The following is a 17,322-nucleotide window of genomic DNA, read 5'->3' on the forward strand; positions in this document are numbered from 1 at the left end:
CTTTTTTTCTTTTGGAGATACACAAAGCCCTCCCCACAGGCGCTATTTTAATCTCACTTATGTCGAGTTTTTGCCCGAGATGAGTAACGTTTTTCGATATAGTTGTTTAATACGTAATTAACCAGTGAAAAGCAGCATCAGGAAGTACTTTCAGGAAGTAGTTTGCCTCAGTGTTTGAGTGACAGCTGTGCGGCGGTGACAGCCCACACGGGACGGCAGCCCGCAGAGCCGAGCCGACGCTCAAGATGGCAGGTAATGGCACTTTTTAACCCGAGTTTTCTTTAATATTTTGGCGCTGTGCTGGCATTTGTAAAGTGTTTTCGGGCAGTTGAGGTTTTTAGTAGTTAAATAACGGCTTCTGCTCCACTTCCTGTGTAGTACTGCAGGACGAAGTGGGAGAGAAGTCAAGCGAAAGGGCTAGACAAGCCATGTTAGCAAACTTAGCAGCATCTAGCAGGCTAAGCTAACGAAAGCTCCTTACGGGGTATCGAAATGGGTGACTTTGGGACTACACTGAATCATATATTTGCTCATTGCATGTAGATTACTTTTTTAGTCTCTTCAGACCTCGATGGGAGAATACTATGACCCGTGTTTATTATCGATCTGTTATCATAGCAAACGCGAGCGAGTTGACCTAGCCAACGTTAGCTGAGTTGCTAAAGTCATGATCAGCCATAAGCTGACCAAATCCTGTTTTACATCACAACAAAGGCGCGATGTTGTTTTGTGCCAGCGTGGTTTTTTGGGGTGTTGTTATATATATTATGCCGTTGATTATTCTACTCATGAAACGCCTCGTTTAATGTGTGATTTCGAGGTAGGCACTGTATTATATTTAGAGCACATTCCCTTGCTTGCCCAGCTGTAAACACTGGCTTCTCCTCATGGGACTTATTTCTGGTCTCTTCCGTTGACTACAAACCCCCCATCTGCTATTGTCCTATATCGAGGGCTGGGTGGTATTGAAAATAAACAGTGAGAGAAGGTCTTCTTGTGCTAGATAACATGATTACTCACACATTTGTTTTTGAAAATGTGCTAATTTGTAAATAGGGGGAAAAGAACTTTAAATGCATTTAGCGTAGGGCTGTAAATATAATTTTAAGCCATTATTATTTTTATGGATTTGGTACTTACTACTATTAAACGAATAAATCCCAACCAAAATATAATTCGACTTTTATCAAAAAATAAATAAATCTGATAATTACCTGTTCATAGTTTATATATATATATATATATATATATATATGTGTGTGTGTGTGTGTGTGTTAGATTCGAAGATATTTATATATGTTAAGGAACGAATATATAAATTAAACTGAATTGAATTGATCAGCTCAGGTCTTGCAGTTTGGAGAGGCATTGAGGCAAGACTCTAATGGTTTGGACATGCAGAGGAGGGGATGGTGAATATGCTAGATAAACGAAGTTAAAGATGGATCTGCGAGGCAGGGGGGGGGAAGAAGACCACAGACAAGCTACATGGATGTAGTGAAGGAGGACATGTATGGTTGATGTGAAAGGAGGCTGGTTAGAGATAGTGTGAGATGAAGACAGATGGCGTGCTGTGGCGACCCATGATGAATATATATATATTTTCATCATATTTTGAGAGAGATATATATCTATATATATATATCTATCTCAAAAATACAGTTTTTACATTGCATTTTGCAAACTACTTTGCAGTTTATCATGACTACGTCTTTTGACTCTGCTGCATGTGATGCGGAAAGTGCTGAGCTGAGCCAACAGCGTAGCTGCTGTGCTGGAGAAACTGTTATGACAGCAATTCTGAATTATTGAGCCGTGTTTTTATATCGGCACATATCAGACAATACAAGTGCAGACCAGTATGACGCATATGAGACGGGTGACATGCCAATCTGGCCATATTCAAGATGTTTGGCATTATTCAATATGAGTTGCTTGAAATCTCTGATATTGAGCCAGTGGAAAAAAATAAAAACAAATAACTAAAATATCAGCTTGAATGGAGTGATAGGGTAAAGTTTAACCTGGAAATTGAATTTCCTATCAAGTAATTCTGCAATCATTAATCATGACCGTGTTATGTCTTTTTGCAAGATGAAAGAAAAACAAAAAGTGTATTAAGTGCTGTGGTTGGCTGCAATTGAATGCACAATGAGGGTTGGATTTATTGTATTAGGTACACCAAGCTAAAAAGAATGCAGTCCGATACAACCTTATACATTTTGTCATAATTAAGGATTTAATGTTCAGTTTAAGACGATCAAACTGTCTGTGCAGTTTGGAGGATGAAGGCCTTCATGTTATGCTATATGCATTGTAATAGATGATTGTTAAATCCATTTTCATCAGGGAGGATTGTCAGAAAAATAAATGCATTAGCATTTAATAGAGTGCAGTTTAAATAGCACCAAACTGACAATTGAATGATCTCACATCATGATAATAACCTGCATTGTTCATCTGTGCTTTTATGGATGTGCACTTGACCATTGCAGCTTATTAACTAAAGAAAACTGTGCAATGAAGCAAAAAATGAAATTATAAATTATTCTTGATCAAGAAAATTGGGGGTGGATATCAGTCAGTTTGTTTCTTTAATTGATTCTGTTCAATTTAATGTGTTAGGAGATCAAAGTAGGCCTAGACAGGTTTTCACTGTTAAACCAGCTTTTTTTATTATCACCTCTGTATCTGCTTGACCATGGTGTAGAATAAAGTTGTTGTTTTTTTTTTTGTTTTTTTTTGTTTTTTTAAAGGCTTGCACAAGATTAAAATGTGTGAAAGCCCCAATTGCCAGTTTGTGGTCATTGTTTTTTGCCAACACTGATGAATGGATGCTATTCTGATGAATTGCACAGTTTGTTACCTGTTTTTAACTGGAGTCTGATCTCAGCTCCCTTCGCTAATCACTGTGATAAGCATTGATTGGATTTGCTTCTCCTCCAGGCCATAGCAGTGACAATATCACTTGAATGCATCAAGTTTCGCTTTCACCAAGTGATGACATTAGGGAGACTACTGTGATTTATTGCTAGGAGACTTTGCCCCCTCTTAGTAATTGACTTACTCTAAATGTGCCATTCAGACCAGGGTGTCAATAAGAGATGGTTCTTCCGCCATGGATCCCTACCTCACTAACTGCCTTGTTATTGCAGGTCTATCTTTATACTTTGAAGATGGCCATGATGATCTGGATGATTGTAAGTATGCCAATAACACTGCACTAAAAATAGCGTACTATTGTAGAATTATTTAATTTCATATAACAGGAGCTTTGTTCAGCAGGGTCCTAGATGGAAATACTTTAAAAAAGATCTATATATTTAAAGCTAGTTGACTCAGTACCTTTAGCCTGGCACTCTCACTACTGTTTTACCCATTGGCCATCATTTAGGCCCTTAGTATTTGAAGTCGTTTGAATAGTCATCCAATATGTATATCTAAAATCATCTTTATTTTGTTCCCACAGTTGGATTTGATGACTATGGTACAGAGTGCGACGGTATCCGCATCACAGCCTTCCTGGATGCAGGACAAGATAACCTTACTCCTCTCGGGAGGCTAGAGAAATATGCTTTCAGCGAGAATGTCTTCAACAGGTAAGCAGAGGCCCGTGGTCAAGCTGGTCATGCATTAGTCTGCAAAAGCAAAGAAAATTTGTGGATAGGTTGACACACCATATTCTGCAATGTAAACACTGAGCAATAAATATTTTATGACTGAAAACTGACCTGCTGGCTTTGACCACAACTCAGATCTCACTTTACGACAATATTCTACAGCTACTAGAGCTGTCTTTGGTATTTGAAGCTCACTGAAATTATTTTAAACCAGTGGCTGCTATAAGGAACTTTGGAAGTAATTGTATGTATACTAAAATGCTTCAGTTTAGCTACTGTTTCCAAAATGTCTGTCCAAAGCTATCTTCACAGTAATGTATGTTTTCTCTTCTGAGCTGTCCGTCCATCCACAAGAAGCCCATGTAAATTTTCTCACTTAAAGCTTGTGTGTGGTAGTTGTATCAAAATTACAAAAGTATCTTATTTCCCGTATTTGATATAAAGTAAAATTTCTTTTGTTTTTTCCTAACTTAAAGAAGGATGAATTGACTTTGTTGGGTTTTGATGGCTAATGTGAACAGGTGCGTGGTCATCCAAACTTAGCAGCAAAACTGTAGACATGTCGGCATGATAAGTAGGGGTGGGGGAAAAAATCGATACTGTGTAGTATCGTGATATTTTGTTTGCTAATAATGTATCGATACAGGGACAGCAGAAATCGATATTTTGTTACAAAAAAAGTTTTTGTGGACTGGAACATGCTCTGACTTCAGAGCATGTTGATCAGCTCCTTTTTCTGAGCAAGAATCCTGACATTCCCTCACTGTCCAAATGTGTTTAACTTGTTTTTTGGCAGCAATAAACATGACAGTTTACTTATTTTAATTTAAGACATGTTTTATTTTAATTAAGTTTAAAACTTTTTTATGTAATGTAAAATTATATTTTGTTTTAGTTTACTTTCAAATTCTTCTGTTGCTGAAGGGGCTGCATAGTTTTCATAAATTGCATAGTTCAGAATAGCTATAATTGTACCAGATGGTTGCATTCAGTTAAGTTGGACTAGACTGTAATACAAACCGTTCAGTTTGTCAACAATAAAACTGACTGAAATGAGAGAAAGACTAAGTGCGAGGCTTTGATATTAGATAAAATGAATATTGATAAAGTTTACCTTTATGTACAGAATCTGAATATCGCAAAATATTTAAAAAAATTGCAACAATATCGTATCGTGCGTTAAGTATTGTGATAATATCGTATCGTGGGATGTATGGTGATGCCCACCTCTAATGATAAGAATGTGTGCCAGTAGCATTACAACAAATTTTGAAGGTCTTATCATCAAGGAAACATGTGCAAATCAATGGAGGGGAGCGAGGAAACATCTGTTAAAAGTCACTTCTTGTATAAAAATCTTTAAGGAAATGTAGCCAGATATTGAGACAAACTTTTCATCAACTTTCCTCAGTTGGGAAATAGTTGCTTAAAAGACTTGTGGCAACATAAGGTTGCACTGAGATAGCCTTTTGTTTTCTGGCCTTCATTCAGAAGTCATCTCTAAGCCTTTTGTTATGGTTTTTTTTTTTTTTTTTTTTTTTTAAACCCGTACTGTGAAGGAAGACCTAAAGACTTAACATAGAGCCCTGTGTGGAGGCTGGCTGTCTGGCTTTAGAGTGATTATTGTAATCCCTCTCTGTTATATGTTTAAAGGATATTTAGTTTAAGGTCTGTTTTTCTGTTATCAGTGTATAAAGGGGAGGTATTTAGTCTGACACAGGTCAGGTGGGTAAAAAAACAAAGCAGAATAATCAGAGGTGTCTCCAACCTCAAAAGCTGCTCGTGTCTCTACACGAACGCCTTACATTCCAGTCTTTATGCTTTTCATGCTCAGCTTTGCAGGGTTAAAGCTCTGCTGTCATTTCCTAATGCACGTGTGTGTAATGCACTTGACAGCTCTGTCAGTGCGGTGTGTCACGCTGTGTGCTTTTGAAACTTGTAGGTATTGGCAGGCAGTCCACTAACTTGAAGCTCCCATTGCTTTCTAGGCAAATCGTGGCTCGTGGCCTGCTTGATGTGCTTCGAGAGTTCAGTGACAATGAAAATGACTTTATTAGTGTCATGGAGACCGTTGCGAGAATGTCGGAAGATGGAGGTAGCTGTATTTTCGTTTTCACAGTATGTAGCTGTGGTTGCAGTTTATTCTATTTTATTTTTTTAATGTGGTGCATTAATGAAATATTGCAATTTGTGTAACTAAGAGCCCACAGTCCGAGCTGAGCTGATGGAGCAGATTCCTAACATCGCCATGTTTTTGCATGAGAGTCGGCCCAACTTCCCTGCTGCTTTCTCGAGATACTTGGTACCAATTGTTGTCCGGTATCTCACTGATCCGAATAACCAGGTAAGTCTGTAGACCTAAAGAAAACAAAAATAAGGTAATTGCAGAAATTCATATGAATTGGTATTGTTCGTTTTCCTTGTTTTGTTTTTAACCTCTGACCCTTGTATTTTTAAGGTGCGGAAGACGAGTCAGGCAGCACTGCTCGTCCTGCTGGAGCAGGGCCTCATCTCTAAAGCTGACATGGAGACCAAAGTTTGTCCAGTTCTACTCGACCTCACAGAACCGAGCAGTGACGATGACTACAAAATTGAGGCAGTGGCTGTAAGACAACACTGTATTTTAACGAAAAATGTTTAAAGAAATGTTGTAGTGGTTCTCAAACTGCGGGGATCACCAGGAGAAAAGCGGGGAGTTAAACTACGTAAACTTTTATGTAAAATAACCTCTGTTTAACTCAAATTCAAGTTGAACCCTGTTTTGTGTGGTTATAATCAAGAATAGTAAAATATAAAAATTGTGATATGTGGAGCACACCAGAGGAATGTTTTAGTATTGTAGCTGGAGATTGGGCTTGATGTAGTACGGCAGAATAAAAACACTAAACTGGATTTAGGCTACAGGTGTAGGTGTGACTTAGCAGTTAAACCTGTGGAGTTCTGCCCAGGTAGAAACCTTCAGTGGTGTCTTTTTATTACATTCTGGGACAAGTTTCTAAATGGTTTAAAATGAGTAAATAAGGACAGCAATATCATTGTACAGCATAATTTAATCTAAAGGTACCAAAGTTAAGTGGATTTTCTTTTATTAGTGGCACTTTTAGCGCATAAGCGATTCACTAATTTACTTAACTCAAATCAGTTTGTTTTTTTTTTTTTTTTTTTTTTTAAAACCAGATTCATCCCCCTGAAACCTTTTATCATATAAACACAAACCCCTTCCTTTACTATTTACTCTTAATAACCCAATTTTTATTTATTTTTGTTCCTTTTCAACCTCAGTGCACATCTTATTTCTCTGAGGTTTCTGTTAATTTCATGGTTCAAGGTTAATAAAATGAACCAGTAAACCGAGACACACTCGGAGATTGTGATGACACTAAACTCTGTTCTTGTTCTTCTCTGTACAGATCATGTGTAAAGTTGTCACCATGTTGAGCAAAGACACAGTGGAGCACTTGTTGCTGCCACGTTTCTGTGAACTGTGCAGTGATGCCAGACTCTTCCAAGTGCGCAAGGTAACGAGCTCAACCCGAAGGTATCTTTAAAACTCAGAGATGACTTAAAGCAGATGTTTAGACTGAAGTCACAACTTTGACAGTAAAAATTTAATTGTGGTTCTGCTGTTCCATTAGTGTAAATCCAATCACTCATTGAGCTAACTTTAATTCGTTTATGTGCGGTAACTTAGCTTACACTGCGCTGTTGTGTATTCAGTGTGGAATTTTAATTGGCTGGCGTAACTGGTGCCAGTTGGGGAACATGATTTAGGAGCCGTAAAGGTAGTTTAACTTGGCAGATAGCTTGTTATAGAAACTTGTATAAAAAGCATTTTATAAAGCAATCTGCCTCAAGGCTGCACTCTGAATGAATCATACAAATCAGTACAGGTTCCTATTTGTGATATTGGGACTCAACTCTTTTTAAGATGCTGTTTCTTGGTACCTTCTTATTCATTCAGGAACATTATTTTTTTTACAGTTTTACTCTTAACACAGAGACATTGGTATCATTTTTGTATTACAGGTGTGTGCAGCCAATTTTGGAGAATTTTGTTCAATTGTAGGCCAGGAGGCCACAGAAAAACTGCTGGTAAGATGCCCAATACTGTTTTTCTCACAGATTCGGTGTGTAATTTTATGCTATTATGCAAGATGAAAGTTTAGTACTGTGTCCTTGAAGCTTTTCTTTAGATGTGCCTTATGAATTCGCATAAAGTGCCTTATGTTGTGTTAAACTGTTGTGTAATCAGAATGATGTTATGTAACGTTTGCACGTCAGTAGTTTCTTCATGGTTTAAGGTTTCAGGCTGTACTGATGTGACTTTATTTTGACATAGATGCCCAAGTTCTTCGACCTGTGCTCAGACAGCCTTTGGGGCATCAGGAAAGCCTGTGCCGAGTGCTTCATGATGGTCTCAAATTCCACCTCTCCAGAGGTGCGGCGCTCCAAATTGTCCCCCCTGTTCATCAGCCTCATCAGTGACCAGTCCCGCTGGGTAAGATACACAAACACACGAGGACAGAGAGGAAAATAACTTGGAAATGGAAGAAGGGGGGGGGGATTTTGTTAAAATTACAATAACAATCAAGTGTAACGTCCTGAGTGGTGTGATGAAATTAGGGCAGTTGTTGCTTGGAGCTATCTTACATCCATCTTCCCTGTTTTCGATGCGGTATGCTTGCAACTTGTCAGACTTTCAAACTGGGACTTGAAATCAGAGTGTTGTCCTTTTGATGTGTCTAAAATTAAGAGCAGAATACACATTTTCTTCTGTGTAGCAGCACAGGATCATCATCTAACCAGATCCACAAGCTGTGTGTGTGTGTGTGTGTGTGTGTGTGTGTGTGTGTCTTTTTGTTTCTGAGCTTGCAGTTTGTGTACTATCTTTTGAGGGTATTTCTTACCTCATCGTTTCTAAGACTGATAAAATTTGAATGATTGGCACAGTGAGCAAGACAAATTTCTATATACTCCACTTTCAGGTACGACAGGCGGCTTTCCAGTCTCTGGGGCGCTTCATCTCCACCTTTGCTAACCCATCCACCACAGGCCTTCACTTCAGAGAGGATGGTGCACTACTAGAGGTCCCCAGATGTACATCTGACAGGTAAGATCACCTGTTTATCACTGCTATAACAAGAAGCATTAAGAGACTCAGAAATGTCCTTCTTTTGTCATGTCCACATAGTTTAAGACGAAATGCGTATGTCTCGAGTCGTGTCTTCTTAGGTCTGGATGTTTAGGCCATTAAGTAAGCTGTGAAATGTAGTTCAGGCTGTGATTATATCAACATGCAGGAGGTTTGAGTTTGGTCTTGGCACAGACGCTTCTGACTGTTGCATCATCAGTTAAGTGAATCATGGTTTGAATTCACTGGGTGTGACCTGAATGGTTCAGTTTTCTTTTCATTTTTTATGTGGAGGGGAAAAAATGTCAAATAAATGGAACAGATTTTATTTTTTATTTTTATTTTTTTCTTCATGAATCCTCAATCTTCCATTAAGCTTTTAAGTGTGCTTCTGTTTACAACTTAAAAAAAATCTGTCGGAGGTAAAAGGCAATTGGAAACATTTAACTGCTGGCTTTGAATGGATGCATCTACTCAAAGTTATCTACAATTTCTTTTTCTCTTCCTCATTTCAGCGGCTGTTCCCTAAACTCCCTGAACTGCTCTGACATTAGCAGCTGCCACACAGAAAGAACCATCACCCACACGCCTCCAAACCAGGACGGGCGCGCCACGCCGTCACCAGAACATGTGTCAACAGCTGACAGCGAGGAATTGCACAACTTTGATAACAGCCACACCTTAGTCCCTGAAGAGATGCATGGCGGTTTCACCCACACAAACAGCAGTGATAGCCCGACAGCTACAAACAACGCTAAGAACACGAAAGAGGCGGAACAGACAGACGAGAACTTTAATTCTTTTCACTATTGGAGGTCTCCTTTACCTGACATCAGCGGGGAACTGGAGATGCTGAGTTGTCAAAAAATGGAAGAGGTAAAGGAGGAAAAGAGAGAAGAAGAGGAACCTACAGAGAATTGTAATGATTCCAAGTCTAACCATGGCAAACAAGCTACCAGCGACCAGATCCAGAAGGTTTTGGACTGTTTGCAGCCACACATGGATGACCCCGATGTACAAGGTAAGGATACGCAGGTAGAATATCTTTTGTCTTTTTGTACTGAACTGGCATGTAGATTCAGCTTTGCATGTAATTCGCCTCCAGCTCAAGTTCAAGTGTTGTCGGCAGCTCTAAAGGCAGCCCAGCTCGACAGTCCGACAGACGACAGCCCGACTGAACCCCAGCCAGAGCTTCAGCCAGAGCTTCAGACTGAAAACGGTGCAGACAGCCCTTCTGCAGAGAGTGAAAGTTTGGAGGTTCAGTCAGAGATAGAGGTGCAATCCACAGACGAAGAGCAAATGTCAAAAACTCCCACATCCTCAGAGTCGTGCCCCATCCAGGAGCAAGGAGACGAGGAAACGCAGACGGATCCACTGGAAAACCAGGAGCAGTCTCCTCCCAACTCCCCCGTTCTGGTACGAGCCAGTGACTGTCAACTAATGTGACTGGATTTTTCTTGATGCAAGTAGTTGACAGTATTTTCACACTGCTGTAATGCATACTCTATTATTGCAGCTAAACTAAAACTAGGTGTGAGCTAGAACGTCTGTTCTGTCTTGTGGCATCACTGATGATCAGAACATGCATTTCTGTGTGTTTTCATTCGTGAAGTTAATGTTTGTTCTGCAGGATTTGATAAAGAAATGAAATGCCAAATCAAGTCAGCATTTTTTCCCTTTACTTTACATTTAGCTTATAATTCCATAAAAATTATAGAAAGAAACCCAACACTCAGTGATTCATTCCCTTGTGAGCAAGCTTTTGGTTGCTGGAGGTTTTTTTTCCTCCTCGCTGTCTGGTGGCAGCGAGGAGGAAAAAGCCTCCAGCAGAGCCAGGCTCAGGAAGGGTTGGTTGTCTGCCACGACTAGCCGGGGGCTGGATGGGAGGAAAGAGAAGGGAAAAAAAAAAATAGAAGGATGTAAAGATGTGACGCTTTTAGGAAAGGACACAAACTGAACAGCCAGCTTATTGTGCTGCTTAACCCCAGCTTGGAGTCGCATTTTTATTAAGGAGCTGCAAGTCAGGTTAAGGTTGCTGTAGCTCAAAGCAAAAAGGCACTGCATAATTTTATATTGCTGTGCCAGTGTTGTTGCTATTATGATCAGTGTTGCTCTAGGAGGTCTGCTGGATCTGACCGCTCATGTTATTTGCATTGTCATAGGTTTGCAGCTCAGGGGAAGAGATTGCACTGGGCAATTAGAAAGCCTTTAATACATTAACATTGTGAAAGGCTCAGTTTAAACTAGAAACTGTTTTTTACTTTACGTAATCAAGTGTCTCAAGTCCAGCATGGGTGCGTCTGATATCAAAGGCTCCAGAGCTACATTGTAACTGTTTTTACAAACAGCTGTAACTGATTTCGACCTGGTATGAATTGTTTTTCTCCAGTACTTGGTGCACGTCTGCGATCATTAACAGTATCTGTGTGAATTTGTCATTTCCTCAGGAGTCTGAACTAATTGAGAGTATGGAAGAGGAGGGAAAGGATGACTCCCCTCACAGTCCATTATCTGAGGATAAGCCTAAGGTCCAGGTGAGTCAGCAATGATATTTTCCAACCTATAAATATTGATCGCCATCTAAGAGTTGGTATTGATTAGCACTGACATGGATTAGTCGCTATGCTTGCCTGCTGCTCTGAGTGCAAACGCATTAATCTTCGTTTCCAGAACGTGATCCCGCAGCAGCTGCTGGATCAGTACCTCTCTATGACGGACCCGGCCCGCGCCCAGACGGTGGACACGGAGATCGCCAAACACTGTGCCTTCAGCCTGCCGGGGGTCGCGCTTACTCTGGGTCGCCAGAACTGGCACTGCCTCAAAGATACATATGAAACGCTCGCTACTGATGTGCAGGTAGTAATGCAAACATGAAAGGAAGCACAGGGTTATTTTGGGATTAGATTTGCTGTGTGACTCTAATAGGACAAACAACACCACATGAGAAATCTAAGCTGCCACACTAAGCTGTCACTAACTGACAAAGAATATGTTGTTTGGATTTTGGAGCTCTGGGATTTCTGCCAGACGTTGAGAGCTACTGTGCCGTGTCAGTGGTCAGCTAACTGGAAGCAGACTCCTTGCAGTGTTGAATTTTTATATGCTTCTTATAAGGAAGAGAAGGCAAGAACACAAACAATGACTAAACTTTATTTTGATGGATGACTCTTAAGCATTTCAAGACTACTAAAGTAAATTCTGGATGTGTCACGTGTGGGTTTTTTTTTTTCTTCGACCACAGTGTTGGTCTGGTGGCTTAAGATTTCAACATGTTCCTCTCATGAGTGTCAGTTTCTGAATGACATTTAAATGAGACCTTAACGCAACAGTGTTGGTGTACTTCAAAGAGCAGTGATTGTGACAGCACTCACACTGTTACCCTTTATTTCCTCACAGCACTGAATGTCTCTATAAGCATTAATGTAAGGTTGATGTTTTTCAGTGGTTTAAGTTTTTCTTAGTAATTTGATTGTGTTTTTTGATGTGGAAAAAGAAGCTAAAAGGATGTTTTATAAGCCGCTTCCTTGTTCATGGATGGTGTTATAATCCTTTTATGGCCCTTTCTCTCCTCCCTCGCTCTCAGTGGAAGGTGCGGCGTACACTGGCTTTTTCCATACACGAGTTGGCGGTTATCCTGGGGGACCAGCTGACAGCAGCTGATCTGGTACCCATCTTCAACGGTTTCCTCAAAGACTTGGATGAGGTCCGCATTGGTGTGCTCAAACACCTTTATGACTTCCTGAAGGTAAGATTACAGGTTCACTTACTTCTGGATCAAGTAAGATATAACTTTGGTTCGGCTGTGTTGACATTCACACTTCTGAAATGCTTTGTTTTTACAGCTCTTTGATTTTTAGCACACTCGGTGGCAGAATTTTGTCGTTTCCAGTAAAAACTGAGCCATATTGATAGGCTAGCTCTCTAATTGATCTGCTCTGTGTTCATCTTGTTGTTGTTGTAGCTGCTGCACGCAGACAAGAGGAGAGAATATCTGTACCAGCTGCAGGAGTTCATGGTGACGGACAACAGTCGCAACTGGAGATTTAGATACGAGCTGGCAGAGTATGTCGTCTTTTCTTCCTACTGTCAGGATGAAAAGCTGGAAACACATTTAATTTTAAGCTAACACTCGTTCAGATAGGCTCACATTGTTTTACTGTTTAATTCTGCTCTTGCTGTTTGATTTAACTTCATTGCTCTTAAATTGTGATTCACTTTTTGGTTGATTGTACTAGCGTGTACCGTGTATTTGAGTGAAGCACTCTGCTCCTTTCCCCCTCTGCAGACAGCTGATCCTGATCATAGAGCTGTACAGCCACTATGACGTGTATGATTACCTCAGAGAGATAGCGCTCACACTCTGCTCTGATAAAGTCTCCGAGGTCAGGTGGATCTCTTACAAACTGGTAAGCTTACTTTTTTTGTTTGTTTGTATTTAAAAACCTTCCACCCTGGATGATTTTAATGATGATTGGTGGGGGGCAGCTTTGGCAGCTTGTAACACATAGCGAGGTCAGCAGAAACTCTGGAAACTTTAGAGGAAATGAATCACTCAAATGGAAGTGTTCATGCGTGGCCTGTGACCGATGAAGTAACGTCCTGATGGCTGTGTTTGATCATCTTGGCTCATCTCCAAGGACACAGTACAGTCGACAGATTAACTGAGGGGAAACCTGTACCGCCAAGTTCTTGTTTGTGTAACAGAGACAAATTCATAATCATGCTAAATATAGATTGGCTTTTCCTTTTAGATGCACTGCAGAGGGAAAAAAATGTACGTTTTTTTTTTTCCTCAGCGACTCACTCGTCAACTCTTGTGTTCTCAGGTGGTGGAGATCCTGCAGAAGCTTTATGCTTGCGGGGCTGATGACCTTGGCCTGAACTTCATCAACGAGCTCACTGTTAGATTCTGCCACTGTCCCAAGTGGGTGGGGAGGCAGGCCTTTGCCTTTATCTGCCAGGTGGGTAATGCTCATCTCAAGTGTCCCAGTTCTCTCGGCTTTAAATGTCTGTAACTGCATCAGTGACTGTCCATGCTGCTGCTGCTGCTACTGGGAAATGGAATAAAATAAATTAAGTGACAAACCAGATGCCATTTGGAGCTTTGAGGTAAAACAGCCTTCAAGCTGCATATACACGAAGTGTTGAAGCTGACAGCCAGTCATTTAAGGATATTCCAGGCTCTGGTTGCCTAGATAACCTTCTACTAGATTTAGTCCTGGTCAGATGGCAATCAATGATATCCTGTGTGCTCACTGGTGACCTCTTCAGTCACTCACCTGGAAATTGTTTATCTCTGGTCCCACCCATTTCCTGTCGCCTGTGGTTACGTGACCCATAGTCACTGGATGTCATGGAATGTCATTCACTTGTCGGCTTGTCACTTCCTGTTAGGACAAAGCTGAAGTGCCATTTATAAAAGGTTTTTGGGGGAGGGGCATCCCCAAGGAGGTTTGTGAAAAATCACAAACTATGTAATAGAATTATTCCCTTAAAACTACTTTTGTTAATTGGAGTTAAAATTACTGAAGCAGAGCAGGAAATAACAGGAAAATTGCAGACCAATCACAGTTGACCCCCCCCCCCCCAAATCCCCAAAAGGCTTGTTCTGACCAAGTGGGGGGGGGGAATGTAATACTACATTAGAATTCACAATCTGGTTTTTAAATTGTTATGATGAAATGTGAGCTTTCTCCTGGTGTGTGATTGTTTTAAATGGACAGACGATACATGCAATAGCAGTGGTTGTTTCATGTCATGTTCACGTCGCATAAGAGATGTGCAGTGACATGAGCCTGTTTGTCAGCTTTTCTGTGTGGTCAGATGCTTTCGTTATGTTGCTGCATCACCCTCACTGAGTGCATTTTGACTCACTACTTCCTGCATTTGGTTTGCTCTTGCCAAATATTTCCCATAGGCCGTAGTGGAGGAGGATTGCATGCCCATGGAGCAGTTCAGTCAGCATCTACTGCCCAGTCTGCTCAGCCTCTCATCAGACCCCGTGGCAAACGTCCGCGTCCTGGTAGCCAAGGCTCTACGACAGAGCGTGATGGAGAAAGGTAATCCATAAAAAAAACTGACCATCTAAAGGTTCTCATACTTCATCAAGAAAAAGTACAGGGCATAATTGTAAAGCTGTCAGCATTCGGTTTTACAAAGTTAACCAACAGCATGGCGTGAGATGTTGGTACACTTGTAGATTTTTGAGCTTTGGGCAGAATCAGGGGTGTCTTTTTTTTTTTTTTTTTTTTTTTCCCCTTCTGTTATCATCATAAGCTTTTGGTCATAACATACTTCTCCCTTTGAGTGTATTAAATATGTTTTTATGTTGGTAACTATATTGAGCTCTGAGATTTAGGTGAGTCGGTGTTGTGACACTGAAGTTGCAGTTGCTTTGTTTCTTAAAGTCAAAGTTACTCTCCCTTCAGCACAAGCTCTGGTCATTTGCTCATAACTTTTGATTCTTCCCACTAACTGAGTTTTGTGTCCAGCGTACTTCAAGGATCCGGGCTGTGCTTGCGCTGACGAGCTGGAAGAGACCGTGATGGCTCTGCAGTCCGACAAGGACCGGGACGTCCGCTTCTTTGCCAGTCTGGACCCAAACAAAGGCTTGATAGACACAGCCCCCCTGATCTAGCCTCGGCTCTCCCCCTCCAAGCCCTGTTACAGCCCACCTGCCTGTCTTACCTACCTGTTTGTTTGACTGACACCCAGTCAGTTGTAAACTGCAACACCAGCACCTGACCAGATTCCCCAGCCGCTCGCCTGCTGGGCAGATTCACACCGACGACCACTTGAGAAACGATGGCAGATGTTCAGGTTGCTACGTTAAAAGTATGAGCATGCTCAGACACCACAGCTCTGTCTCTGGTTGGGCAATACAAAGCGCACATTACCTTCACAGCAACAACAATGAGGAGAAGAATAAAGAAAAAAAAAAAAAAAAAAGAGCAAACTTGTGAATTTTCATAAGATGAGCAGGACTCAGACGTCAGCTGGACTGCTTTGCGTCAAGCTGCCGTATTTTACACCTGAACTTTCCCTCTGCCTCCTCCACACTAACATCGACTCAGTCCCCAAACACAGACTTGTAAAACTACGACAGGCTCTCTGTCTCCAAAGCTAATTCTAAGCTTGACTATGAAATTGAGGTTTTGTTCTTGTGTCTTTTTTTTTTTTCTTGTGAATTTCTTAACGAACAAGCGGGCGAGGCCTGCCTGACTCTGATGTGTGCACTAACTCAGGGGGACTCATCTGAATCTCAACAGCATTATTAGCTTACACATTAAGCAGAAGCTCCTGGATCCCTCATGGAAAGAAAACAAAAAACAAAAAAATCTCCAGCAGTCTGAGCAGCAGACCAGCCAAACCAAGTAGCTCTGCTGGTGTCTCGCGCCTCAGTTCATCTTAAATGCCTGTTGTCTCAGACATCCTTTTGTCTTCTAAGATGTCCTCTGGGTTATTGTCTGTTCACTTCTAGCTTCTCATGTTTCTCCCCCTCTCTTTCACCTGGTCTTCATGGGCCACTAAAACCACTACTGCTGCACAGAAGTAAATGCGATTCTGCCACTCAGCGTAACTCAATTAAATTCATATCTTTTATAAAATAACAATGACCTAATGAACTTTTGATTGCTTCCCTGCTCCGTGTCTGTTAACCAAAAATGTGACACAAACTGTCTCCCAAAGAGCAGGAGGCTGATGAAATACCTCTGCTTGGACATGACTGGCCAGTGTGAGGAGCATCTGTGGTTCAAACAGGCTCTGAATGTCCTCAGTTGGTGATTTATTTTATTTTTTTCCCCTGTGGTGTTAACTCAGACATTAATAACAAGGGCTCATGAAATGACACAGGGTGATGCAAAACTCAGAGAGAAGAGGAAGAAAGCAAGCACATTGATGGATGATTTTTTTTTTTTTTTTTTTTTGGCATGTTTTTTTCCCCCCTCAAACTTTGTGTTTGTGTGCATGTGTGCGTGTGTGTGTGTGTGTGATTGTGTGCGCGTGTGTTTAAAGGTCCATTTCACTTAAGGTCGACCTCCTGATATTGAGTTGTGACCACGGTGGTGTTCAGTGGATCCGACTGACCGGTTGTAAATTAGGAAATAGGAACGGCAGTGTTAGTAGGCTAAAAAGATGCCTGATCATTGTTTCCCTGTCTCGGTGGAATTATTTCAAGTATGAGATTTTTCACAATTTTGGACAGCTTTGAACCTGTGGAAAAAACATTATGGAACCAAGGCCAGTGTAGTCGGGTTTTCACCCGGTTTGAGATGCGTTATAAATATTGGGAGCAGTCACCAAGTCACTTTGTAGTCTCTCGAGCTTGTCTGTTCTTCCTCTCTTGTATATGGTAACCCCCCCCCCCCCCTTTTTTTTTTCTGTTTTTTTTTTTTTTTCTGTTTTTAGCTTAGAAATAAGTTGAAAACTTAAATCGATTGTGGTGTGTGAGCTTTGCATCTCAAGTCCTCCTTCCTTTGAAAGGAGAGCTCACTGCAGTAATGGCGGTGTCCACTCATCTGTCTGTCTGCAATTTGTGTCCCATCTCATTTTTTTTTTTTTTTTTTTTTT

At 40.9% G+C, this 17,322-nt stretch overlaps 1 protein-coding gene across 1 annotated transcript; it reads left to right on the top strand.

Annotated features, from left to right (window-relative positions):
• The first annotated feature begins 202 nt into the window (after nucleotides 1-202).
• On the top strand, nucleotides 203-17,141 carry ppp4r1l (protein phosphatase 4, regulatory subunit 1-like). Its single transcript, XM_085353482.1, has 20 exons — nucleotides 203-252; nucleotides 3,156-3,200; nucleotides 3,470-3,599; nucleotides 5,609-5,715; nucleotides 5,822-5,964; nucleotides 6,079-6,225; nucleotides 7,031-7,138; nucleotides 7,647-7,712; nucleotides 7,960-8,118; nucleotides 8,606-8,730; nucleotides 9,267-9,772; nucleotides 9,857-10,167; nucleotides 11,199-11,285; nucleotides 11,422-11,607; nucleotides 12,335-12,496; nucleotides 12,713-12,813; nucleotides 13,037-13,157; nucleotides 13,578-13,712; nucleotides 14,669-14,810; nucleotides 15,243-17,141. Exons 1-20 carry the CDS (start codon nucleotides 246-248, stop codon nucleotides 15,386-15,388), a joined length of 2,934 nt encoding a protein of 977 aa, XP_085209608.1. The 5' UTR covers nucleotides 203-245; the 3' UTR covers nucleotides 15,389-17,141.
• Nucleotides 17,142-17,322: the final 181 nt, after the last annotated feature.

Source organism: Diplotaxodon limnothrissa, linkage group LG5, assembly GCF_057381915.1.
Source record: "Diplotaxodon limnothrissa isolate DT_005_m linkage group LG5, D_limnothrissa_male_GT1.1, whole genome shotgun sequence".
Taxonomy (NCBI): domain Eukaryota; kingdom Metazoa; phylum Chordata; class Actinopteri; order Cichliformes; family Cichlidae; genus Diplotaxodon; species Diplotaxodon limnothrissa.